General features: G+C 36.7%; 1 protein-coding gene across 6 annotated transcripts in view; it reads left to right on the top strand.

Annotated features, from left to right (window-relative positions):
* ORC3 (origin recognition complex subunit 3) overlaps positions 1-27,844 on the top strand; it is a 66,933-nt gene that overhangs the window by 15,408 nt on the left and 23,681 nt on the right. For 5 of the 6 annotated variants that reach the window (XM_032650973.1, XM_032650974.1, XM_032650977.1 and 2 more), the window contains 6 exons: positions 938-1,097; positions 2,544-2,657; positions 6,405-6,538; positions 7,022-7,085; positions 17,399-17,515; positions 18,388-18,467. In XM_032650973.1, coding sequence (XP_032506864.1) covers positions 938-1,097; positions 2,544-2,657; positions 6,405-6,538; positions 7,022-7,085; positions 17,399-17,515; positions 18,388-18,467 — 669 coding nt within the window. The remainder of the gene's footprint in view (positions 1-937; positions 1,098-2,543; positions 2,658-6,404; positions 6,539-7,021; positions 7,086-17,398; positions 17,516-18,387; positions 18,468-27,844) is intronic. The other variant, XM_032650976.1, reaches the window with a different exon arrangement.

Here is a 27,844-nt window from a genome sequence, read left to right as displayed (position 1 = left end):
CTGATTAACATGCTGAAAAAATGCACAATACAGAATAGTGACAGAAAAGCTGTGCTTTTTTGGAACTCAGACTTGTGACTACTTTTACCATCAAAAGTAAGAAAGAAGAACTTAAACAGTAAGATAGTTCAAATACTTCAGTACTATGAAAGTAGAACTGCATACAGCTAGAATACTGAAAAGCAATAGCTAATAAGAGGGAACAAGCAAAATTATCAGCTATGATACAGAGGGCTCTGACCTACAGTAGCCCTCAGGGATACTGATGTTTTACTCTGTGGAAGTCATTTATGTTCATATTGGTAATGCTAAGAGTAAATCATGTTCAATAAGTTTGAGTTAAGACTGTGGGGAAAGAATGTAATATTTTTTTAATGATGTCCATTAAAAATATCTTACCTATTTGTAAGAAAAGTTTTCTAAAGCTTAGCTGTTATGCTGGGGTGACATAGTGTCTGTTAGAAACATCCATAAATAGAGTAAGTTACCTTGAAAATTAGTGACCTTCATGTTACTGAACTCTTAAAGCATAGTCTAGATGTCTAACTGTGAGGAAGACTGTAGGTAGGGCTCAAACTTTGGGCGAGAGGATGAATAGAGGATGAATAGCATCTAACACCTCTTCTAACACTTGTTTTTGTGTAACCTTAGAGGGAAGCAGTTGATCTCTCTGGACCACTATGTTCTTATTGCTAAAATGAGAGGATCTATTAATAGATTGATTTCAGAGCTAGAATGTCTGGGAAATAACTATTTCTGTGTTACTGTAACAGAGGAAAATGAGTGACCTAAAAATTTTTATTATTTAGAATGATCTTCCTTAGCAGTGTCTTATAAAGTAGGCCTGAAAGTAAAGGTGGTCTTATTTTAAACCATGGTGTATTGAAATATATTTGCTAAAGACATTCCACTTTTGCATCTTCCTTTGAAAAACTAGTCAGCATCTACATGAATTTCCACTAATACTCATTTTTGGAATCGCCACATCTCCTGTTGTCGTCCATCGGTTGCTTCCTCATGCAGTATCATCTCTATTGTGTATAGAACTATTCCAGTCTTTGTCTTGCAAGGAGCACCTGACTACAGTACTTGATAAGGTAAAAAGAAAAAATGTTACCAGTGAAATAGGATGAAAAGAAAACTGCCATGGACAGTTTATAAATGTTAGTGATAAATTTCTCAGTATGATATTGTATATATTCCTTCACATATTTTACTATTTTTATTTAATGATTTTCTCACGTATAGTATTACTTCTTCACTTAAAATATAAGCTTTATGAAAAGAATGATCATATCTTTCTATATCTACCTACCTATTTATCTATCAACCAGTCATTACTCAATAGAAACTTAGGTTTTTAAAATAAATTTTTGCAGAATTTAATGACTTCCTAGTAACAATAACAATGTTTTCACCCTTACATTTTTTTTTTTTTTTTTGCGGTATGCGGGCCTCTCACTGTTGTGGCCCCTCCCTTTGCGGAGCAACAGGCTCCGGACACGCAGGCTCAGCGGCCATGGCTCACGGGCCCAGCCGCTCCACAGCATGTGGGATCTTCCTGGACCGGGGCATGAACCCGTGTCCCCTGCATCGGTAGGCGGACTCTCAACCACTGCACCACCAGGGAAGCCCCACCCTTATATTTTATATTAAATGATTTGAAGTTTTTCATGGACTCTTTCCTGTCATACTGCTCGTGACAAAAAGTAAATACCAACGCCTTCCCAGACCTTACCTCTATGTTTCTACCTAAGTGGAAATACTGTTCTTTAGTAGTGACCTTCCATGAACTGTTGCTAAACTCACCTCCTTGAAGATGTCCTTTGTGCTGCTCTGTAAGGTAAACTAACGACCACCTTCCACTTATTTAGTAACCACTTCTGCATTTTTTTCCCTTAAAGGTGGTAGCCACTGACTTTAGGGAAATTTTTTCCAGCTACAGTACTTAAAATTGCTAGGTTGTTTCCAAATTCAGTTGGCCTTCTATCACTCTGTTTCTGTTTGAAAAGCCTAGTATGACTCTTTGTTTTCAGATTTAAAATCTTCAGGGTAGGCCATTGAAATGCAAATTCAGCTATTTAATATTTTTTAAATAGACACCTGTTAATTTGGGGTTTCTCATTCAACAGTACATAATGTGTTGTTACTCTTTGTAAATGTGCATCAATATGGATGAAAAAGAAATCTAATAACAAGAATTGCCAAAGCCTACAGCTTCTTCAGTGGCTTCTGTTGGGAGAAAAGAGTTTGTATAGATGATATTTTTTAATAGAATTTTTTTAAAATTAGGAATTGAATGAAGGATGATGGATATCTGTGATCCTGAAGATATAGTATGAATCGCTTCTTTTGTTGTTGTTACTGTTGTATAAGTTTATTTAAAATTTTGGTTGATATCTGACCTAAAAAAATCTAGTTACTAGTATAGCTTTCATAGGTACTGTGTTTTGGTATCATTCGTTGCCTCATTATTTATACTTGATGTTTATGAAGAGGGAAGACTAACCAGGAATATGTCCTGCCTCCCTTTTCTCTTTCAGCTACTTCTTACAACTCAATTTCCGTTTAAACTAAGTGAAAAAGTGTTGCAGGTTCTGACCAACATCTTTTTGTATCATGATTTCTCAATCCAAAACTTTATAAAAGGACTTCAGGTAAGAAGACACTAATGGGTTTAAAAATTCGCAAGCTGATTCTAAATAATTTGCATGTTATTTCAGACTGACTTTTTAGTGTGATAATTGGGCATTTTAAATGGCAAAATCTGAATAAGTAAGTTCAAGTTATATTATTCTAGATTCTATGGTTCCTTTGTTACTTTGCAGCAAAGTGTAGAGAATACGTTAATTAGAATATCTAAAATGGAAAAAGGCCTCTCCATTCCAGTGATTCTTAACCATTTGGGGGTGAGGAGGAAGGGACCTTTATTTTTGAGAATCTGATGAATGCTAATGGACTTTCTACCTAGGAAATGCTATATATAAGGGGTCAGCAAACTTTTTCTCTAAAGGGCTAGATATTAAATATTTTTGGCTTTGCATGCTACATGTGGTCTCTGTTGAAAGTCTTGTTACTTTTTTTATTTTTAATTTTTTTTTGTGGTACGCGGGCCTCTGACTGCTGTGGCCTCTCCTGTTGTGGAGCACAGGCTCCGGACACGCAGGCTCAGCGGCCATGGCTCACGGGCCCAGCTGCTCCGCGGCATGTGGGATCCTCCCGGACCGGGGCACGAAGCCGTGTCCCCTGCATCGGTAGGCGGACTCTCAACCACTGTGCCACCAGGAAAGCCCTTGTTATTTTTTTTAAATAACCCTTTATAAAGGTATAAAAATAATTCGTAGTTCCTGGACCATACAAAAATAGGCTATGGGCTTTAGTTTGCTGTGCCCTGCACATATGTGTGTGTGTTCATTTATATTTATTCCTATATATTGTGAATGGATTTTCACTAAAGTTTCATAAATTTCAAGAAGAAAATTCATGAACTTAGCTTCATAACACCTAATCTAAAAAAGGACTCCATTCACCAGTTGTTTCAAAGTCGATAGTATTTCCTTCTTTCGGCAACTACCTAAAATAACTTAGCAAAGTATAGTCGTGAACACATGCCGGTTGTCAGGTTCATGAAAACCTATGTATTAGTAACCTTCAGTACAAAAGTGCAATATGGTAATACCTCATGTTTGTGTAGTGCCTTGAAGATTATAAATTATTTCTCATATGTGTTCTTCCTCTACATTAAACGCTATAGTATTTTATTACATAAGAGTATTAGCTGTTATGGCTAATATGTATCATTTTTTTCAACTTAGACTTTTTAAAAAGTATTTTAAAGCAAGAAAATATTATTTACCTTAGCAATATGCAAAATTAAATGAAATTGAGATGTAACTTTCTAATTTATTTCTCTCATTCATTTCATTTTACTCATTTGTTTATTTACTCATGAGTGTTTATCACGGGTCTACTGTAAGTCAAGCACTAAGCTGAGCCCTGGAGATGCAGAGGACCAAGAAATCTCTGTCTTCAAATTGCTTATTTAGTGAAGCAGGCAGAAGAGTAGAATGGCAGTTACTGTTCTGAGTAGTCAGTGCTGTTAAAGAAACATGCCTGGGGGTCCATAGGAGAACAGAAGTGTATCCTAAGGAACAGGAGCTAGCTAGGTCAAAATTGGAAAGGCCACAGTAGAGGGAGAGACCTCTGTTAGAGGGCTACTGCAGTTACCTAGATAGGATACAACAGGGGCGAAACAGGTAGTGATAGTGGGACTAGGGAGAAGGAAACAGATTTGAAGATGAGATAGAATCTTGTTACTCGGTGGATGATAGGGTGAGTAAGAGAGGAGCATCTTACAGACACACAGGTTCTAGCCTGGCAGATAGTTTGGAGGTTGGTACCCTTTATTCAGTGTACACGTTAAAGTAAACAGCCAGTTTGTCAGAAAAGGATGAGTTTCTTTTTATGTATGGTAAGTTTAGGGCATATGGGATATAAAGGTTTGGTACCCAGGAGAAAGATCTGGACTAGAAATACTTAGGATTTATCATTAAAAGGTGGTGGTTGAAGCTGTGTAATGAGGATGAAGTCACCTAGAGTGAGGAAAGGACCAGGAGTAGAGCCCTAAGGCAAGCTGACTGTGTGAATGAGCAACAGAAAAGGAGACTAAAAACAACAAGGAAAACCAATAGAGGGGAGAGATCACTGAAGTTAAGGGAAAAGAAAATATAAACTGTAGGCTCAAATACCATTGAGAAAGTGAGTGAAGAAAAGTATATTAACCAGATTACTTAATCTTTCTGTTTCTCAGTTTTCTCATCTGTAAAATGAAGGGATCTGATTAGATGATTTTATAGGTTCCTGATAATTTTTTTATACTACGCATTTTACTGAGTATTAACATTGCTTCATTAATATGTATTATTCTCAGTTTTGCACTTGGAGAAACAAAGGCTTAGGTTAAGTAGCTTGGCCGAGGTCACACAGCTAATAAGTGGCAGTCTTTAGACCCCATTTGTCTAGTTTTCCTAATCATCAATGGGAAATATGTGTAAGTTTTTACTTCTCTGTAGAAGGTGCAGTAGGGCATATAATCATTCGGTATATGGTTGAGTCCTTATTAGGTGGATATGTTAACCAACTGGTTAATTGACCCAAATATTGGGAACACACTTGGACCGAATAGTTAAGTGTTACTGGGCTCTTGTCCTATCTGTAGCTCTGCTGTAACTCATGTGACTTAGTCCCTTTCCTCCTCCCCAGCAAGTCCGTTATCGTGTTTGGTCTTTACTTTTCTCATGTTTAAAAAGTAGTGTTAACACTGGAATAAATATTATCACATTAATATAATTGGAAATATATAAGTAAGAAATAAGATCATGTTGATACGTGCAAAAATACTTCAGCACCTGGCATGAACAGTTGCTTTCTATTTTGTACTTGTTTCTAAGTTAGGCTGGCCCTTTGCCTTATAGCCTTATTTTGGAGGATGGACTATTTTGGAGGATTTCCTCTTGCCTTGGATATCTGGTCTTCAGCTCTACAGGCTCAGAAATTCATTATCAGTTTACCCAGGAAGGATCAAGCTCAAATACCTTAAGACTGATATATAAGCTAGCATGTTAATTTATTAATTTGTGATGTGGAATGCTATTTTCCAGGGACCAGGATGTGTTTTGTCCACTATCTAGGGAACTGTCTCTTTGGTACAAGGTATCTGGAAAAACCAAACTGGTCATGAGAAGCTTGCTTAGATTCAGAGCTTTTAACATGTGGATAGTCTTGTAAAATATATCTTACAAATTATGGTAGGATCTGGAAAATCAATCACCCTTGTACTGCAGAGACCACAGCATTCTAGATTGGAATACATGTATCTACCAGATACTGTACCATCTTTTCCTCCATGAAATAAAACTGAATTTAAAAAGATACATTTTCTTTGGCCGTCCCTCATTTTTCATATTGTTTTTTATCAGTAGGCAAAATTTCTGCTATTGTAGCATTTTTATTTATTTAGCAGACCAGTTTTTACACTGATTCTAGATTGGTATTTTCTTATGCGTATTTGAGCATCTGTTAGGCTATTAGTTCACACCACAGTCACATCCCCACCACATTTACTGTTATTGTAAGTGAGTTGCTCCTGCAGATAGCTGTTATTTATATTAGTTTCTACTTCAGACATTACAATTTTCTGACCTTGTCGACAAAATTGGAGTCTTAAAATATTCAAAGTATATAGCCATTTGTGCATTATTTGCATTGCTGTTGTGACATTATTAAATATAATAGTGCCATAAATATTTTTGCTGTTAAAAAATACCTTAAAATTGAGCAAACATAGGACAAAAGATTTACTGTCAAAATACAGCAAATATATTTAATTTTCACATTTCTTTCAGCTTTCTCTATTAGAACATTTCTATTCCCAGCCCCTCAGTGTTCTGTGCTGTAATCTCCCAGAAGCCAAGAGAAGAATAAATTTTTTATCAGATAATCAATGTGAAAACATCCGACGTCTTCCATCATTTAGGAGGTAAAAAGAGAAGTACATATTTAACACATCTTATAAAAGAGTTTGGGGCAAAATAAGGGATCTCAGACCCAGTTATGTTTGAAGTGGGTAGAGAGAAAAATAACTTCTTTGTTTAGAGCAAAATAAAAGACTTTTGTTTTTAATTGAGACATTTCTTTGTTGGATTTGAACACTTGGCATAAAGAAAAATATTTTTACAAGGGGACATAATTTGCAGGTTCTCCAGAGTCACTTTTTATAAATAACATTTCCTATTTCTGGAGTTTATGGCTTTTGTTTATTATTAGACCCCTAGACTGTGAAGTGCAGCTGATTTAAGGAGTTAAAAATGACTGTAAACCATGACTGTCATCTTGAACTTATGTTTGAGAAGAAATAAAAGAATGTGGCCACCAATCTACGTAGTTCTTTTTTTCCATATACTATTCAAATATTTAGAATTCTAATTTTCTCTTTTTGTGTATGGGATGGTAAAAATTTTAGGTACGTGGAAAAGCAAGCTTCAGAAAAGCAAGTTGCACTGTTGACCAATGAGAGATTTTTGAAGGTAGGAATATGGATATATTTGTTTCAGTGTTATTCTCTTTTTTCTTCTTCATGGAAAAGAACATGCACATAAAATTTATTGAGTTAATTTTATTTAAAAAAATTCGTACATCCTAATATGCTTTGCACAATGAAGTATTGGATCTTGATAATTGTATAGGAATGTGACTATTAAAGGTGACACAAAACTTCAGTTCTAAAAGGAAGACTTTTTTTTTAATCAAGTAATAAAACTGGCACATGAGGTTTCTCCTGTGGTCTATTTTGAAAACACTTGCAGATCTCAGCTTTCTTTCCACGTAGCAGTTTTGGAATCTGTAGGCGGTCTCATTTTAGTGCTCTTGTAAAGGCTGTCATAAATAAAAACACATAGAAGCCATGCAGCTTAGAGACCCACTGCTAAGTGGGTATTGATTTGATTTGAAAATAATGTCATTACATATTGATAATATAGTGCTGGGAAAGAAGTAATGAGCTTAGAAAATGATGAGTTAGCCATACAACATAGGGAATATCAAAAGAGGGAGGTTTTTTTCCTTCTAAAATAAATAATACTTGGACATGGTACATAATTCAAAAGGCAAAGTTAATATACAGTGAAAAGACTCCCTTCCACCTTTGTTCTCCAACTACCCACTTACCCTCCCTGGATACAGCCAGTGTTACTAGTTTCTTATGTATTATTCTAGAGATATTCTCCACATATACAAGTAATTATATATATTTGGGGGATTTACTCCTCTGTCTTACAGAAGATAAGTATATATACTATTCTGTACCTTGTTTTGTTTTGCACTTAATCTTGGAAATCATTTTATATCAGTACTAAAGAGTGGCATTGTATTATTTTTGTAGATTACCTTTTTTTGTTGTGTTATAGTTGATATACAATATTATGTAAGTTTCAGGTGTACACCATACAGTGATTCACAATTTTTAAAGGCTATACTCCGTTTATACTTATTATAAAATATTGGCCATATTCCCTGTGTTGTACAATATATCCTAGTAGCTTATTTATTTTATACATAGTAGTTTGTACCTCTTAATCCCCTACCCCTGTCCTGCCCCTACCCGCTACCCTTACCCTACTGGTAACCGTATCTGTGAGTCTGTTTCTTTTTTGTTATATTCACGAGTTTGCTTTATTTTTTAGATTCTACATAAGTGATATCATACAGTATTTGTCTTTGTCAGACATATTTCACTCAGCATAATACCCTCCAAGTCGATCCATGTTGTTGCAAATGGTAAAATTTCATTCTTTCTTATGGCTGAGTAGTATTCCCACTGTATATATATTCACCACATCTTCTTTATCTAGTCATCTGTTGATGGACACTTAGGTGCCAATATATTGGTAATTGTAAATAATACTGCTATGAACATTGGGTGCATGTATCTTTTCAAATTAGTGTTTTTGGTTTTTTCCGATATATATCCAGGAGTGGAATTGCTGGGTCATATGGTAGTTCTATTTTTAGTTTTTTGAGAACCCTCCATACTGCTTTCCACAGTGGCTGAACCAATTTACATTCCCACCAACAGTGTACGAGGTGGTTAGCTTTTCTCCACATCCTTGCCAACATTTGTGTTCTTTTTGATGATAGACATTCTGATAGGTGTGAGGTGATATCTCATTGTGGTTTTTGTTTTCATTTTCTGGATGATTAGCAATGTTGAGCGTTTTTGCATGTGCCTGTTGGCTACCTGCATTTCCTCTTTGGAAAAATGTCTATTCAGTTCTGCCCGTTTTTTAATCAGGTTGTTCGTTTTTTGAAGTTGAGTTATGTGAGCTGTTTATATATGCTGGATATTAATCCCTTATCAGTAATATAATTTGCAAATATTTACTCCCATTCAGTAAGTTGTCTTTTTATTTTGTTGATGGTTTCCTTTGCTGTGCAAAAGATTTTAAGTTTAATTAGGTCCCATTTGTTTATTTTTGCTTTTGTTTCCTTTGCCTTAGGAGACAGATCCAAACAAATATTGCTGCGAATTGTCAGTGTTCTGTCTACGTGTTCTTCTAGGAGTTTTATGGGTTTCAGTCTTACATTTAGGTCTTTAATCCATTTTGAGTTTATTTTTGTATGTGGTGTTATAGAATGTTCTAGTTTTATTCTTTTACATGTAGTTGTAAGAGTGGCATCATATTTTATTGAATGAATTTACCTTCATTTATTTAACAAGTCCCTTACAATTAGAATGCATAATGTCACACTTATTTTCATACTCTTTATAACTTTTTAAGGAAAAAGTTATTAGAAAATTGTAATAAAATTAAGATGAGATTGAAGTTAAGCCCTAGTGCTCTGTGGGTTATACTGATACAAACTATTTTCAAATTTTGAATAAAAGAATATTAGTTCCTAGAGGGCATGTGTTCTATATAGGTAAATACTAATTTACCTCCTTTTTTTTTTTTAATGAATTTATTTATTTTTGGCTGCATTGGGTCTTCATTGCTGCACGCAACGAATTATGGCATACATAATTACAATGGAGAATGGCTTTTATTAAATGTTATTTCTGAGGCAGAATCCACACTGAGCCATAATATATAATCACTTCTAGATTGGGTTTAATAATCATTTTAATAATCTCTGTAATCTTTTCAGAGCAGTATAGGAAATCTTCAAACCCTATTTCAGTAGAGAAGAAACTTAAGAACCAGTGGGAAAGGATGTGTGCATGTTTATTGAGTTTTTCAAGATTAGGTAGATTAGCTCTGTGCTGAGTCAGCTAGTTGCCAAGTGCATTTCCTGTGAACTTTCTGTCAAGAGTATTTTCAGAAGCCAGGAATAGATTTTTTTTAATTAATTAATTTTATTTATTTATTTTTGGCTGTGTTGGGTCTTCATTGCTGTGCAGGCTTTCTCTAGTTGCGGTGAGCAGGGGCTACTCTTCCTTGGGTGCACGGGCTTCTCATTGCGGTGGCTTCTTTTGTTACAGAGCACAGGCTGTAGGCACGCGGGCTTCAGTAGTTGTGCGCAGGCTCTAGAGCGCAGGCTCGGTACTTGTGGCGCACAGGCTTAGTTGCTCCATGGCATGTGGGATCTTCTTGGAACAGCGCTCGAACCGTGTCCCCTGCGTTGGCAGGCAGATTCTTAACCACTGTGCCACCAGGGAAGTCTTAAGGAATAGATTTTTAAAGAGTACCTTTAACCATTGAGATAACAAAGGGAGAGAATGTCTAGGCTGGTCTGTTACAGAAATAGCCTGACATTTATCTTTGCTTTTCTGTAACTTTTTGTGTATTTTCTAAGCATTTATTTATGCTGTGCTTGTATTTGTTGCACTTATCAGCCCTATTTGTTATTATCCTTGCTGTATTCATTTTGGGATCGCATATTTGATCATTTAGAGGCATATTTTCTTGAGACTTACATAGTAAGAAATATGAAGGAGCACAAAGATTTGTACCCTTAACCTGAAAAAGTCGTCTGCAGGCTACCTGGTAAATTCAAAAGACAGAAGATATCTCTGAAAAAAATTAATCAATATGTCTGTTGATTTTTCTGGTTTAGAGCAAAAGTATCTTTGACTATTCTTATAATGCTTTTCTTTTTCTTTTTTATAGTTTTGTTTTAAAATACATGATAATTTTATGTATATTTTTCTATAATAAAAAAAATTAAAAGAAACTCCATATGATAATCAGTAATATGGTACTGCATGATACAGGGGAAGATCCTGATCTTGACCCCAGAAATCTTGCGTTTGAGCTCTAGCTGCTCCTCGATGTGTACTTGAGGAAATCAGTTACCCTATTTAAGCCTCAATTTCCTTATCTCTGAAATTGGATGATAATTTCTTAGTATGATTTCCTCATAGGATTAGTGATAATCAAAGCCTGTTCAGCAAGTGAGAGTGAGTTAAAAACAAATAGAATAATAAAACTTATAAATATAAAACATATTGTTACTATTTATTTTTCACTATAATAAAAATTAAGATCAATATAAATATACTGTTTTATATATTCTATAACATACATACTATATATAATACTCAGTTATACAGTCATATAGATTATATAGTTATATAGACTTACCTACTGTTAGAATTGATCATTTTGTACCCATTTTCTACATTCAGATTTCTAAGACATAGACCTCATCGTGTTATTGAGAGAAATTTATACTCTTTATATCAAGATTGTCTCTGCCCTAAAAGTCTAGTTTGCTTTCTACTCTGATAAACTAAATGAGTGATTCTCAGACCTTAGCATACATCAGAATCACTTGGAGGACTTACTAAAACAGAGATATCTGGGCTCCGTCCCCAGAGTTTCTGATTTTGTAGTCTTGTGCTGGGCCCCAGGAATTTGCATTTTAGCAAGGTCCCAGATAATGCTGATGCTGCTGGTCTGGAGACCATTCTTCAAGAACCACTGAATTAGACTGACTCCCTAGAAGGAAACATTATTTATTGTTTCCCTTACCCTGTTTTCTTAAGTGTAGAACTAAGCTACTAAATTTCAACCTAAACAAATTATTCATCTCAGTTATCCTCTGACTGGAATCAAGATGTAAAAAAAAACCCCAAAAGACAAAAAAAACTTCAGCTCCCTTAAAATTATGGACCCTTAGTTTCATAGATACTGCTTTGAAATTGTGTACCAGCTTTGTATTTCGTAAACTTAAGGAATGAAGTTTTTTAATGTACTTGTAAGTTTAAAAACTTAGCTAACCCAATCATGTACATTTGTAGAAGATTCACTAAGAAGTTCAAACTAAGGTGGGACCTTAGAATCTTTACTCTTTCATCATACAGCTGATGAAAGAGTAAAGATTCTGTGCATTTTCTCATTTCTGAGTAGTCTGTCCTTGAACAGTTGTACAGTGCAGCTGGGTACAATGGCCAGAACGTGTACTCTGATAATCAACAATCAAGTTCTTCTAAGTTTAAGCAGAATAAGCTTGCTCAAGCTCCCATTAATTCAAACTTCTGATAACTCAGTAGCTTTCAAAGCCTTCAATAGAAGTTTAACCAAATAATCTTTAAAGTTCCTTTTGGGTCTAGAATGCTAAGATCGTATTTACTTGTTCATTAAACAGATTAATAATATTTTTTTCTGACTGCTTAAATCATTTAGATTCCTCATTAAAATTTCATTTTAGTGCATAAGTTTAATTGAAATTAAATTTGGTAAAATATTATGGTAAACAGCTGTAGGTTTTAAGTGAAATAGGAATAGTGACTAGATATATTTTTACCATGTTTTTGCCCCATAGTATTGCTTTAGTAATCAAGCTTTCTTTTTTTTAACTTAAATCTTTAATTTATGAAACTATATTTCATGAGAAATTGAGCTGTCAAAAGTGCCTTAAACAGGACTTTCAAATTCACCATAATTACAGAGATACAATTTTTACTCTTGCTTGTGCCTGAAATTTTGTTTCAAGTCAGGTATTAAGGAGAGCTTTGAAGAAGATTTTGGCGTCATATCACATTTGTGTAACTGTTATCATTATCCTATAATTAAAAAAACCCTAGTTCTTGAAATACTGGAAAGATTTTTTTTTTTTTGGCTGTGCCAGGTCTTAGTTGCAGCATGCGGGATCTTTTAGTTGTGGCATGTGGGATCTTTTAGTTGTGGCATGTGGGATCTAGTTCCCTGACCAGGGGTGAACCTGGGCCCCCTGCATTGGGAGCGTGGAGTCTTAACCACTGGATCACCAGGGAAGTCCCTGGAAAGATTTTTAATAGTGAAAAATTCTCTTCCTTTCCATGAGCAAATGTTTTGCATTGGGGAGGGGGGGAGAATATTAACAGCTTTTCCCAATTAGTGGTTTTTATGCATTGTCCCAATACCATATCTAAGATTAGGCCCATTTTAATCTTGTGCTCTTTATACCGACCACATTTTATATTACTGGTAATGAAGTGCTATTCATGTTGGTCCTCTCTTGCCAAGAAATTATATTATCCTCAGTATATTTAATGAGTGACTAATTCCAAGTACTGCTTCTAAGAAAATCAATTTATGTATTTTTATTCAAATCTTACTTAAAACTATGTGGCATGTTCTCAGCCCTTAAAGGGTTAAACTTCATGGTATGTAGAAAACTTAGATTCAGTCTCTTGCAGGTGACAGTTGAAGTTTTATTCTGACTTTTAATGTTTCATGCCACTATGCCTATGTGCCCAACTAGATTTTAACTCCATTGAGAGTGGGAAGTAAGAGAACGTCTTAGAGTTGTAATATATTACTATTACAAAGATAATCTGATTCAGCATGCTGATTTTACAAGTGAGGAACTGCAGCCAAGAGAAAGGAAGTGAAATATCTGAAATCACAGAGCAAGTTAGTGGTAGGGCAAGGACTTCTGGTCACCATTTAGCATGCTTATCATGTGTTTGTTGCAGACCTGCCTTTCACCTTTGCCCATGCCTCTTCTTTCTGTTTCTTTTGGCAGAACCAAAGGGCAGAAGGAAGGGGGAAATCTATTAATAATAGATTTATTAATAATAAAAGGAAAAGAGAAGGAAAAAAGAAAACTACTGCAAACAAACTACCAAACGTGATCAAACAAGCTAGGCGTTAGCCTGGTAGTGTGTGAGGAATTGACACTTTAAATCCAAACCCTTCATCACGTGCTTCTGATGTAAATGCCAGGGTAGGAGTATGCAGGACAAAAGCCTGAGACAGATGAGAGGACTGGCACTCAGGCCACTCACGAGCTGGGAGAAAACGGTGGTTTGCTGTTCTCTAGGTAGCTGCCATGTGATCTGGGAAACACTGTCAGCCAAAATTTCTCTCTAATGAGAAAAATAACACTTAGTTCTATCAAGATGATAAATAAGAAAATGCTGTGTTCTTGGACAGCTGATGCGTTTTCATCCAGAAATTCAATATGTTTGTTTTACCAGCTTTTCATGATCTGAAAGGAATAAATTGCAGAAATTTAGTCACTTTTACATACTTCCGTGTAATCTTCTTGAGATCACTCTTCACCCCATGCATACCATTCTAGACACGAAAGTGATAAATACTATGGAAATAAGAAGAGAAATAAATGGAGAAACTAAGCATCATGGCAAATGTAATTCTACTCAAGTTTTCTTTACCTATATATATATATTTAAGTTTTACATAGTCATTGGCTTCTCCAAAAAAAAGTAACTAGATCAGTAATGATAGAGGCCTTGTCATGTAAGTAAACAATAATACATGAATGATTTTTGAATGAATGACAGAATTGAAGTGATTGGAGATGGCTGATTTAAAAGGGTGTATTACACGTTGACTGGCAACTGACAGCCTGCTATAAATGTGATTTTTTAGGTCCATAGTGGTTTTTGTTTTTAATCTGAGGCAACATTTACAAATTGAGATATTTTACATCACAAATTCAGACTTTTGTCTTCTTTTGAAAAATTAGTTAAGTCTGGCCCACACCCAGCAAGACAAAAGCGGTTGCTTTTATTTAGGAGAGAGACTGCTTGTTGGCCTCCATTCATTCATGCACTTCCTCATTCAACAAGTATTTTTTGAGTGACTACTGTATGCCAGGTATTAATCTAGTACAGGACTGAACAAAACAGTCAAAACCCCCTGCCTTCGTGGAGCTTATCTGTTACCAAGATGAGTAGGTAAAATATCTATGTTAGTGATAATTGCTAAGGTGAAAACAGTGAAAGGAAGGGAATATGGACGGTGTGCATGGGGAGTGGGATTGAAATTTTAAATAAGAGCCTCACCAAGAAGGTGACTTTAATAAAGGGAACTTGTAGAGCTTGCCACGCAGGAATCTGTAGGAAGAGAGTCCCAAGCAGAGCAACAGTAAGTGGAAAAGACCTGAGGTTGGAGCATGTCTGGAACGTTTGAGGAAGAGCAAGGAGGTTGTTTCTGCTCTGTTTTTCTTACAGCACACTGTTCCTGTATCTGCTTCAAAGATCAGTAGAGACCAAGAGGTCTTCATGTTTCAAGAACAGAAGAAAACATATCTCTTTGGGAAATAATAAATATTTCTAGGCAGTGTATCTCTGTTGAAAAGGACCATCCTAAACACAACTATGAAATAAAACAGTGGCAGCTATGACTACAGTACAGAAAGGATGCCCGAGGAAAACTTTAATGCTTGGAAAACAGGAGTACTGTTTCAACAGGCTTTGCTTTTGCATGAGCATACTGTGATGCTGCTGTAATGTGTTTATTAAGTGGGAAATTTTCTCATACATTAAAACCAGGCTTAAGTTTATGAAAAAGTGTTCCTAAAGTGCATCAGGATTGTTGCCCTGCCTAGATAAAGGCATTTGCAGATAGGTATCTCAGCAAGACAAAGAACTTAGAGAACAGGTTACGTGAAAAAGTTAAATTAGTCATTTGTGATGTTTTCTGCTGCAGCTGATAAGCACACAGATATAAATAACAGTGGAATCTTTCTTATATGGAGATTAGGTTCTAAAGTCAGCACATAAAGCAAAGATTTGGGATGGTCAAAATTATTCTTGAAAATCTCTTAGAAAGATATCACAGATCTTCTCTCAATTAAGTCCCATGTAGCCGGTTTTATTTCCAATGTTGGAACCAGAACTCCATTTCCTCACATGAAATAGTCTGCCATATTATAGGAATAAAACCAAACAAAATGTTTTTTAAATGCTAGCATTCCACTCAGCACGGGGATGTGATCCACATTCTGGGAGAAAACATGTTCGTATCCCTCCTCTCACACTTATTCTAGGGCGTATAGTTCTTGAGCGTGTGACATTGCCCATACTGTGTCAGGTATTTCTTTTCTCTCTACATACAAGTAAATTCAGTGAAGATGGCATTCATTTCTACTGTATCACCTAGTTATTTGTATTTACAGTTACTCCACAAAGCAAAAGTAATAGGTAGTGCATGAAGCAGCAAGAAGTATGGTTATTATTCAGTAATAGATTCCTTTTTCTCCAGAATATTGCCCCTGTTTAAAAGCTGTTTAATCACACATCAAGGCAAACAGTTAGTGGCTTTATGCAGTCTCTGTCATAGCTTACAGTGAAAATAGAATTAAAGTATACCTTGCCAGTGGTGGTTAAAATACCCTTTGTTATGATAGGAGACCTAGATTTTTGAAATTCCAACTAACTCGGATACTGGTGGGAAAACATTTTGATACTAAAAGCTTTTCCTTCATTTGCCCTATGCTTTCAGGTAATGGTCCATAGATCGCCGACCAAGGAATTGATTTCTGAGTTAGAGTTTAGGAAAATATATCAGATTTGTTGGTTTATATATGTTGGATTTGCTTGAATTTATTGATATCTGAGGTATTATTTTCTGCATGGTTGACCACTGAAAATAATGGGTATCTGCTAGATACTACTGAAAGAAAAGACAGCCCAGTAGTTAAAGTCCTTTATTTGACTTCTTATTGGAGAAAAAAATTTGAAGACCATGCCACAGATCATAATCCTCTTAAGAAAATGTTACAGAAATAAGCAGTGATAAAAGTATTTGAGGCCTGAAAGATGCTTGATAGGACGTAGTGTTTTAAAATCATTTCTAAACCATTTCAGAAGGTTCTAGAAAACATAATCACTTCCAACCACCCCCCGCCCCCAAGAAAAACCTTTTGAAACTGATTTGTGAGCTCAGTCATCCCATAGGTTTCTTAAGACACTATCTCCCATATCATACTTGTTGGATTCTAAATTATAAAGCTTGTTGGCTTCACATTGCTCTTTTTCACTTTTTTTTCCCCTTAGTTGGTAAAGTGACTAAACCAGTATTGGAGATTCCCAGCAAAAAGCAGGGGTTTACACCTGCAGTATTTCTCTACAGTCTCTCCTTCCCTTTCAAACACAACTTTACCAGGACTTTAAGAAAAGCATACATACATCTTAAGCGGAACCTCAGCAACCGTTAATTACATTGGTAGTGGGCGCTCTGGTGATCTCCTCACCCTTCTGATGCCAGTGAGGTAGAGGGTGATGGGCATACCTTGCTGTGGTACACACCAGGTGACTAGCGTGGGCAGGCGTTCCGCGGGTGCTCTTTTGCACACCTGTATTTTGGGGGCCAAGTTATTGTGGCAGTGCTGTAGGTAGGAGGAAATTAAATTACAATATTAATTTTGGTGTGTGTGAAATATCGCCAGACTTGACACTAAATACAAAATATCCAGCCTTTATCCTAGATTTTGTGTGCATTAAAAATTCTCAGGATTAAGGTTAATTTGCAATTCTGAATCTTCTCTCATCAGTTTTCTGGAAATTTTATATATATATATACCCATGAATTAGATTTTAGTATTTTATTCTTTTAATTGCTGGCTTACATATTTGTAATGTATTCTATGATTTTTTTTTTTTTTTTAGGAGGAAACACAGTCATTACTAGAAAACCTGCATGTTTACCATACAAATTACTTCCTGGTTTTGAGATGTCTTCATCAGTTCACCTCTTCTCTTCCCAAGTACCCACTGGGTCGACAGGTAACCAGAACTTACTCATTTGGAATCTACAAAGTAGGAATATTAGTGGTTTTTTGCTTTGAGTTTGGTAGCATTCAGGCATCAGAATTTGAAATGGATCCAAATCTTGCAGTGAGTACGCAATCTAAATCCATTCCAGCTGTATACTTTACTCGTTATTGAAACAGTATTTTTTGTCTGATGGCCACAACTAGAAACAGCCACATGAATCCAAGTGGTGTTGCTTTCTCTCCAATGTACATGTGCTAAGGCATTTAAACTTGTTTTCTTTAACATTTCTTTGTTACTTATACTGAGAGAGTTGATCCTCCACTTTAGTGAAATGGAAAAAGGAATCTGTTTGAGACCATTTAATGGTTAACCTTGCATTACACCCAGAGCTAAAGGGAGGCAGTTTAAGAATTTGTTCCTTGCAAAATTATGCTCTGCTGGCCTTCGTGTCATGGCATAAACCTGTGAACCACCTGTCAAGTGAATAAAATGGAAGAATTCTGTATTCCTAAATCTTTGCATCCTTAACTCAAAAGGTTTAGAGAACAAATATAAATATGTAAGAATGACTTGTTTAAAAGACATTTTCTGCCATTAAACCTTTTTAGTAATCACATCATCATTTTAATAACTTTCCTATTGCAAAGTGACCGGTGATATCAGCCAATCCCAATATGGTCTCATTTTGCTTTCATGTGAACGGTGTTTTATGTAAATGCCTGATCCATGTGATGTATGCCAAGTCTGTTGTCATCTACAGAAAGTGGCTGTTTTTAATGACATTATTTTTTTTGACTTGACCATTTATGATTTTTCCAAATGTAGTGTGCAAACTTAGGAGATCACTTTTGATTCCTCACAAGTGTGCTGTTCACTTCCAGATCAGAGAGCTGTACTGCACGTGTTTAGAAAAGAACATACAGGATTCAGAGGAGTATGCATCGGCTTTGCAGCTGCTGAGGTAGTTTGTTTTTTTCCTTTTTTGTCTGCTCTAAGCCTGCCAATAAGTAACACCTGCCTCCAGAACTCTGCCTGCCAGGGAGTTTCATAAGTAGCCATGTTGTAGCTAATATTTGTACATGTCTTGAATTTATGTTTGTAGCTTATAGTGTTTTTAATGTAGCAACCATCCATTTGCTGGTTTTACCTTGTTTTTGAACTTTTGATTTTTTAAGTAAAATGAGTGTTTATTTAGAGAAATATTGACACTACACAGGGAGAACTTAGGTATGGATCATTTCCATCCAGCCAGCTTGCTGTCATGGTAGGGAAGGTGGTCATGGAAAGCAAGCTCACATGGCCCTGACCTGGTTGGGCAGAGGAGCAGCGTCACTGGGTGAAATGCATCCTGTGAAGGAGGCCACGGCTGATGCCTTCTCCCACCTGAGCTGGCTCTATCCACGTTAATTTAATATTGGCTAAGTCATAAATTATTTGTCTAATATTATATGAATAAATAAGATATCTTGGTGTTATCAGATATCAAAGATCACTTACTATCCCTGACAAATTTACCTTTTAAAGTTATAATTATTTGTTTTCCTTGGCTTTACTTCTTATATGTATGGTGACTTCTTAGTCTTTCATAAAAATAATGACCACGTGGCTAGTGAGAAAAGGGAAATCAAGTGGAGTTAAGTTTCTGAACACAGTCTTATAATTTTCTTCAGCGGATATAAATGCTTATATGAAAATATCATAAAGAAGTCTGAGAACTGAATATTTATTAAGTCTTGGCTTCCCCTGGGCCCACAAGAAAAGAACAGATGGGCACAGTAGGAGGAAAATTCACATTAAAAGCACTTTAAGTCTGGAGACCTAATAATACAAATGTTAGTAATCTAGCAGGTGCAGCTTAAGATAGGAAACGAATTTTATGCTATCTGGAAAAATAACTCCTCATGGAAACTAGATTGCCACTGAAAAGCTATGTTTTATTTCATTTTTTTAAATGCCAGTAACAGATTTCTATGTATTTATATACTTCAACTGGAATGTTTCTGAGACTTCTTTTGTTTTTTATTCAAGTCAACATACTTATCTCAAACACCCAGTTGATTCTTGCTGGGCTTCCTCTTTAACCTTCGTGATTAGTAATTGCCTTCCTTTTCCAGTTGGGTATTTCCAAATTTGCAGATTTCTTTGTCAGGGAGGGACTTGTTCTTCTCCTTCTGCATCTCCCTGGCACTGGCAATCTTGGGGTTCAAGTCAGGGATCAAGAATGCCAGTTCCAAATTAGGGTAAGGAAATGTGAGCAATAATAGTAATGGTATGCACTATTGAACAGTAGTAACCAGGGTTTATGAAGGCTTGCTGTGTGCCACGCTGTGTTGGGCACTTTCAGTACATTTTCCTGAGTAGTACTGAGTCTAATACTCAGTGCACATTTGTGGCAGACACTGTTAGCCACACTTTACAGCTGAGGAACCTGAAGCATAGAGAGGGTTTAAGTGATTTGCCTGAGATCTCATAGTTGTTGATGGAACCAGGATTCTAATCCAGGTCTGACTTCAAAGCTGTTATACTTTCCACTGTTCTTTGCTAAGCTCTAAAATAGGGATGTGGGGATCTGAGTAAAGCAGAAGCAGTGAACAGAAAGCAAAGTTTCAGTCATTTTGCTAAGCTGAGGTCAGAAACATAGGAATATTAAAAACACTAAGGATCAAATATACAATAGCTGCTACAGCAAGGGCAGGCAAGAGTCTGGGAACTACGAGAGAGAAAGGAATCTGGCAACCTCCAAATTGGAATTCTTCTTTTCCCCTTTGTACAGATTAGATGTGGAGAAAAAGTCAAGGACACTCATCAGTTTAGGCATTCTAAGTAGGAAATATCTGAATTTAGGAAACCAGACATTCTTGTCTTCTGTCGTCAAATAATTGAAGTCATAAGAGAAAATAAGGTTAAAATGATCACTGAATGTTACTTTGGAAAGAAAAACTAAGGTACTGTTAGAAACATAGTCTAGTAACATTTCCAATTTGAAATTTTTGTTAAGAAGTACTTTAATGGCAATATTTCTCTTGAAAAATCCATTTTATCTGGAAACTGACATGTTTAAATAACCATAGATCTACTTGTTGAAATATTTTTTGACCATTAAAAAGTACTTAATTCCTAACATTTGTGTGGAACCACAAAAGACCCTGAAGAACCAAAACAGTTTTGAGGAAGAACACAGGTGGAGGCATCATGCTTCCTGATTTCAGACTGCATTACAGAGCTATAGTAATCAAAACAGTATGATATTGGCATGCAAACAGACACATAGATGAATGGAGCAGAATAGAGAACCCAGAAGTAAACCCATCTTTACATAGGCAATTAATTTATGACAGAGGAGCCAAGAATATACAATGGGGAAAGGACAGTCTTCAATAAATGGTGTTGGGAAAACTGGACCACTATATTCCACCATACATAAAAATCAACTCAAAATGGGTTAAAGACTTGAACATGGAGTTGAAATCATAAAACTAGAAGAAAACATAAGTGGTAAGGTCCTTGGCATTGGTCTCGGCAGTGTTTTTTTGGCTTTGACACCAAAAGCAAAGGCAAAAAAGCAAAAGTAAACAAGTGGGACTACATCAAACTAAAAAGCTTCTGCCCAGTTAAAGAAACCATCAACAAAATGAAAAGGCATCCTACAGAATGGGAGAAAATATTTGTAAATCATATATCTGATGAGGGGTTAATATCTAAATTATATAGAGAACTCACACAACACAATAGAAAAAAAAATCTGATGAAAAAATGAGCAGAGGATATGAATAGACATTTCTCCGAAGAGGACATACAGATGGCCAACAGGTACATGAAAAGGTGCTAAACATCATTAATCATCAAGGAAATGCAAATCAAAACCACAATAAGATATTGCCTGTCAGAATGGCTATCATCAAAAAGACAAGAAATAACAAGTGTTGGACTTTCCTGGTGGCGCAGTAGTTAAGAATCTGCCTGCCAATGCAGGGGACACGGGTTCAAGCCCTGGTCTGGGAAGATCCCACATGCCGCGGAGCAACTAAGCCCGTGCGCCATAGCTACTGAGCCTGCGCTCTAGGGTGTGCGAGCCACAGCTACTGAGGCCACGTGCCGCAACTATTGAAGCCCGCACACCTAGAGCCCAAGCTCCGAAATGAGAAGCTATTGCAGTGAGAAGCCCGTGCACCACTACGAAGAGAAGCCCCTGCTCGCCACAACTAGAGAAAGCCAGTGCACAGCAACGAAGACCCAACAACGAAGACCCAATGCAGCCAAAAATAAATAGATCAATAATTTTTTTTTAAACAAACAGAAAAACAAGTGTTGATGAGGGTGTGGAGAAAAGGGAACCCTTGTACCCAGTTGTTCAGAATGTAAATTGGTGCAGCCACCATGGAAGACAGTGTGGAGCTTCCTCAAAAAATTAAAAATAGAGCTACTTTATGACCCAGCAATCCCACTTCTGGGTATTTATCAGAAGGAAACAAAAGCACTAACTCAAAAGGATATCTGTACCCCTATGTTTATTACAACATTGTTTACAATAGCCAAGACATGGAAGCAACCTAAGTGTCCATCAATGGATGAATGGATAAGGAAGATGTGTGTGTATGTGTGTGTGTGTGTGTATTATTCAGAAATAAAAAGAAGGAAATCCTGCCATAACACTGAACTCATAGATACAGAGGACAGATTGGTGGTTGCCAGAGGTGGGGGGGGTGGGCAAAATTGGTGGTGGTCAAAAGGTACAGACTTCCAGTTGTAAAATAAAGAAACCCTGGGAATGTAATGTACAGCAGGGTGACTGTAGTCAATATTGTATCGTGTATTTGAGAGTTGCTAAGAGAGTAGATCTTAAAAGTTCTCATCAAAAGAAACAAAAATTGTAACTACATGAGTTGACAGATGTTAACTAGACTTATTGTGGTGATCATTTCACAAAGTATACACGTATTGTATTGTATACCAGTAACTAATGTGTTATATGTCAGTTATATCTCAATTAAAAATATTTACAAGGAACTTGTAATAATGTTGAAAAATGTCAAGTATTCATGAGTGGAAAAAGAATTTTATATCACAGTTATTTAAAAATGTAGGCAGCAGACACTGATGTGTGGAGAGCATGCTTTTTTCTTTTTTTTAACTTTTTTCTTTTTTGGCTGCGTCAGGTCTTCATTGTGGCACGTGGGGATCTTTGTTGTGGCACACGGGCTCTTTCTGTTGCGGCGCACGGGCTTCTCGCTAGCTGTGGTGTGTGGGCTTTCTCTCTCTAGTTGTGGCTCACGAGTTCCAGGGTACTTGGGCTCTGTAGTTGTGGCATGTGGGTTCCAGAGCGTGTGGGCTTTGTAGTTTGCCTCACGCAGGCTCTCTAGTTGAGGCACGTGGGCTCAGTGGTTGTGGCGCGTGGGCTCAGTTGCACCATGGCATGAGAGCATGCATTTATAATATGTCATAATCTGACATGAGTACAAGGGTCCTGCATGTCTTCCATAACCTTTGCTCTCTCAGTCAGCTCTTGGAGCATGAAGACCACATTCTTTTACACGATATGAGTTGGTTAATTTTCACTCAACTGCGTGTCATTATATAAGGGTATATTTAAGTTAAAACACCATTTGGGGACAGAACTTGGTAAAAATTACGCTAACTGAGCATTGAGCTGGGAGAGTGGCTTTTCCTCGTCAGGCATGAAAGACATTAAGAGGAAACATTGATCTGTTTTCTATTGGAGAAAATTTCTAGACAGCCACCTAAAAATCCAACACTAGACAGAGAATTTTTAAAATTTGAAAAACTGTGCTTCAGTAATAAGGTTTTATGGGTTGACAGAAATCATAAAGTCCTCAACTTATAGGCCCATGAGAGCTCAGCTGGACTGGAGCACACTGCCCTCTACCAGCAGTACCAGTGGAGCGCCACAGCAATGATTCTTAGATTGGGGGTAATGAAAAGTGTGCCCCTCTTCTTAGGAGAATTTACTGTGCCCCCCACCCTGTCAACTGAAAATCCCTCATCTAGAGTTATCCCATTGTTTTTCCCCAATAAGGAAACCAAAGCCAGAACCGTTGAGTGACGTTTCTGCAGTTGGCAGAGCTGGAATTTAAGTCCGAATCTTCAAACAAAGTTCAGTCAGTTTTTCAGCCCTATTCCAATTATTCGAGAGGTAGTATAAAAAGAAATTTATATGGGTTTGTGGCCAGTAGTCCATGATGAGAGCATACCCAAAATTTTATTTTATTATTTTTATTTATTTTTGTTTTGTTTTTTTTTGTTTTTGCGGTATGCGGGCCTCTCACTGTTGCGGCCTCTCCTGTTGTGGAGCACAGGCTCCAGACGCGCAGGCTCAGCGGCCATGGCTCACGGGCCCCCACTGTGCCACCAGGGAAGCCCCCCACATTTTAAAATGAGCCAGCAGAGCAAGCTTCTGTGGCCTCAGACCCCCTCCCATCTTGACACTAGTCATCTTGGCACAGTGTGCAGGCATGCATATGAAAGGAGCCACAGTGTCTAGTCTGCTTATCCCAAGAGCAACCTTATGAGCTTGCCATAGAAACACATTTGTAAATTGAAGTTGAGTGATAGCTGAGGGAATTTACTTTAGGCTGAAAGAGATTATTCTAATTCCTGAATAAGGCTTTTGAGTTAAACAGTAATATATTAGCAGGTCAGCTCAGCTTTCATTGAGTTAAAAAAACATGACTCAAGTAATAATATTAACATTTGATCACTTTAGCTTAGTTCAAAGAGGCTAGAGATTTAGAGTCTAAATAATGCATTGTTTCCTGACTTTGCAGATCAAATTTTGATGATATTTAAAGATCTTGTTATGAAAAATGACACAGCTCCACAGTATATGAGGTGCTTCCTAAATAGCAATAATCTAACTTTTGATGATCAAGATTTATCCATGCGGAAGCTATGTGAGACTTCACCACTAAAATATGATTTCTTTTAGAACAGGGATTGCTAATCCTGAATTTGCATCATATCAGGCCCGCCACAATTTTCTGTGTGCTGGTGGTACAATCAAACAGCTGAATTGTTGAAGCTCATTTTAAAGCAGAAGATACTGAGTGGCACTGTTTTTGGAGTAATGGTTTTCAGGCTTTAGTGTACATAAGAATCAGTTGAGGTATTAAATGTATAGATTTCTACCCTCTCCACAAAGATTCTGATCTGACTGCTGGGCGCTTGGGTGTGGTGGTCAGCAGGAATCTGCATTTAAGAAGCACTTCACCACATTTGGACAGGTGGTCTAAGGACCACACTTTGAGAAACGCTGTTCTAGAAAATAAAGGGGAATAAAAAAGGGGTACAAAATTGAGGGGAAAAAATGAAGCCATCAAAGAAAAAGAAGCTGGATGGCTTTAGGCAGTTGATCTCAAATTAGTTCCAAAACTAGACTAAGGTATTCCACTGCTACTAGTGAACAATGGTTTTTATCTCAATAAACAGAAACAAGATCTGCATTTGTATTTTGTTTTTCTTTATTAAAAATTTAGTGTGTACTGCCACTTTTTTGCTAGTAAAATGAACAGGTAGCTAAGAAATATTAATTTAAAAAAATCAGAAATTGCTGATCAAACTGAGTTTGACAACTTTATTTCTTCTGAACTCAGGATTGTACTTTCGTAGTACATCAGTAAAATAGGTATATATTTTATGTTTCTAAAGTTGTCTCTAACCATATGGTAGAGTTAACTTGATTCATTTTGACATACTAAAAAGAGCATGGTGTTCCACAAAGGGCCCCGTGACTTTCAGGTGCTCCCCTACATGAGCCAATTTGAAAATAGAGAAATTATTCTTCACATTAGGTCATGAAATTCTTTTTCAGTGCATGGCCATTGCCTTGTTCATCGATTAAAAAAAATGTTTTTTTAATACTTGATACGTGGAGTCACTGACTGATGACAAAGATGACACAGTGTGGGGTCCTTACCCACACTGAATTTTGGCCAAGTGGGAGATTAAGGTGGATAAGTAGACAGGCAGGTAGAATACAGAGCAATAAGTGCTGTGCTGGGTGAGGTCTAGGGCACTAAGGAACTAATAGATTGGACAGTTAACCTCTGTTTGGGAGGTCGAACAGTTTCTTGGAGGAAGTGGCGTCTGATATGAAATATCAAGGTTTAAAGGAATTATGCATATTTTTGGTTTCTATTTCACTTGTTAGGATCATATGTGATTACTTTGTTGTGTTGTCTTGGAAGAAGACAATCTCTGTGAATGTTTCTTTTGTAAGCCTTTTTGTTTTGCTTTCTTCTAGTCTTTGTTGATATATTTGCAGTTTTGAGTGTTTGAATATTTTTTGAAGCTGTTTTATACTGGTAGTATCTGTTTAGAACTTGAGAACTTATTATTCGGAAGATGTTTGCATTAGCCGTGGATTGGCCAGTTTCTCCTTCTAGCCTGTTCTCAATCAGATGTTTATATAATCAGTACTTAACCAGAAGTTGTTGCCTTTCTGCATGATGAAGCAGAACACTCATTGCCCTGCAGGATGATTGCTTTTAAATGGTTGCTAAATGATTCTCTTTCTGTCTTCGTTAAGGAAACTTTTTTTAAAAATAACCTATAAAGCTTTCAACACATGAAATATCACAGTCTGTTTTGAACCATTTACACAAAAGTGATATAATCACTTAATCATGTTGGTTAAAGATAATAGCTTTTTCAGCATTAATGAAACGTGTCTTAGTTGTGTTTGTTTTTCCTTTCTCTTTAAAGTAGTCCAGCGTGCTGGCTTTCAGACGTTTAGACTTTGGTACAGTTTGTTCTCTGTATCTGCAGGTTCCACATCCATGGATTCAACCAACCACAGATTGAAAATATTAAAAAAAAAAAATTCCAAGAAGTTCTAAAAAGCAGGAAAAAAAAGCATGTGCATTTGCTACGCACTGACAACTATTTACATAGTATTTATATTGTATTTACAATTATGTGCATAGCATTTACACTGTATTAGATATTATAAGTAATCTAGAGATGATTTAAAGTATCTGGGAGGATATGCGTAGGTTATGTGCAAATATTATGCCATTTAATGTAAGGGACTTGAGCATCCTCGGATATTTGTATCTTCAGGGGTCCTGGAACCGATCCCACATAGATACCGCGGGACAACTATTTACTTTTCAATTTTATTCTGTTTCTTTTAAAGTAAATGCTAGATGGAATCCACCAAAATTTGAAAGCATTGTCACACTATCTCCAGTTTCTCTCCTCTCTTCTCTCTTTAGCTGATTTGGTTTTTCCACTCTAGCAATATACTTTGATCAAGGTCACCGGCAACCCTCATGTTGCTAAATGTTTTTAGTTATCAATTCTGTCTTCATTTGCATTAACCTGTTATCAGCATCTAACACAGTTCATCACTGTTTCCTTAATGACTTGTAGGGCCTAGATTCTCTTGGTTTTCCTCTTACCTCAGTGCATGTTCCTCCCCCTCAGTCTTCTTTGGTAATTTCTCATCTCCCTGACATCCTAACATTACAGTGCCCCAGGGCTTAATCAAGAGCCCACACTTTTCTCCTGAGTGCCAGACTCTTATGTCCATCTACCTGTTGACACCTCCACTTGGATATCTGATATACAGCTCATAGTTAACATGTTCAAAATTGAATGCCTGATCTTCCCCTGAAACCTAGAATCTTCCTGCAGTCTCCCTATCCTTCCAGTTGTTCAAAGCCAAAAACTTGGGTTCTGCCTTCAAAATATTTCAAGAACCAAACCTCTTCTTGCCACCTTCCCTCACTGGTACCACCATTGTCCAAGGCACCGTCACCTCTCATCTGGATTATTGCCATCACCTCCTAACTGGCTTCCTTGCTTCCACATATGCTTCCTTACAGGTTTTTCTCAAAATAGCGGTCAAAATAATCCTATTAAAATACGTCAGATAATGTCACTCCTTTGCTCAAAACTCCCGTTTTCACTCACGGTAAAACCACCATCTATACAATGACCATACATGATCTAGCCCTTCATTCCCTCTCTCTGATTTCATTTCCTACCACTCGGTCTCGACTTCCACTTGTGTAACCTCAGCCTCCTTGTTTTTTTGCACAGGCCAGACATATACCCACTGTAGGGCCTTTGCATGCATTGTTTTCTCTCAGGAAAAGTTTTTCTCCTACATTCTTGTATGGCTCTCTTACCTCCTTCACATGTTTGATCAAATGTCATCTCAGTGAGGTCTAATAACTATTTTAAAATTGAAACCTACCTGCCCTCAAACCCTCCCCCCCAACTCTGCTCAATATTTTTCCATAATACCAATTTTTAACATATATAGTAATATGAGATAGTGTTTGTTATCTCTGCACCACCCCCCAGCCCAGCTAGAAT

The sequence above is a fragment of the Phocoena sinus genome, chromosome 12 (assembly GCF_008692025.1).
Source record: "Phocoena sinus isolate mPhoSin1 chromosome 12, mPhoSin1.pri, whole genome shotgun sequence".
NCBI classification, from domain to species: Eukaryota; Metazoa; Chordata; class Mammalia; order Artiodactyla; family Phocoenidae; genus Phocoena; species Phocoena sinus.
Note: the sequence above shows the minus strand (reverse complement) of the source record. Positions and strands in the feature narration are given on the sequence as shown.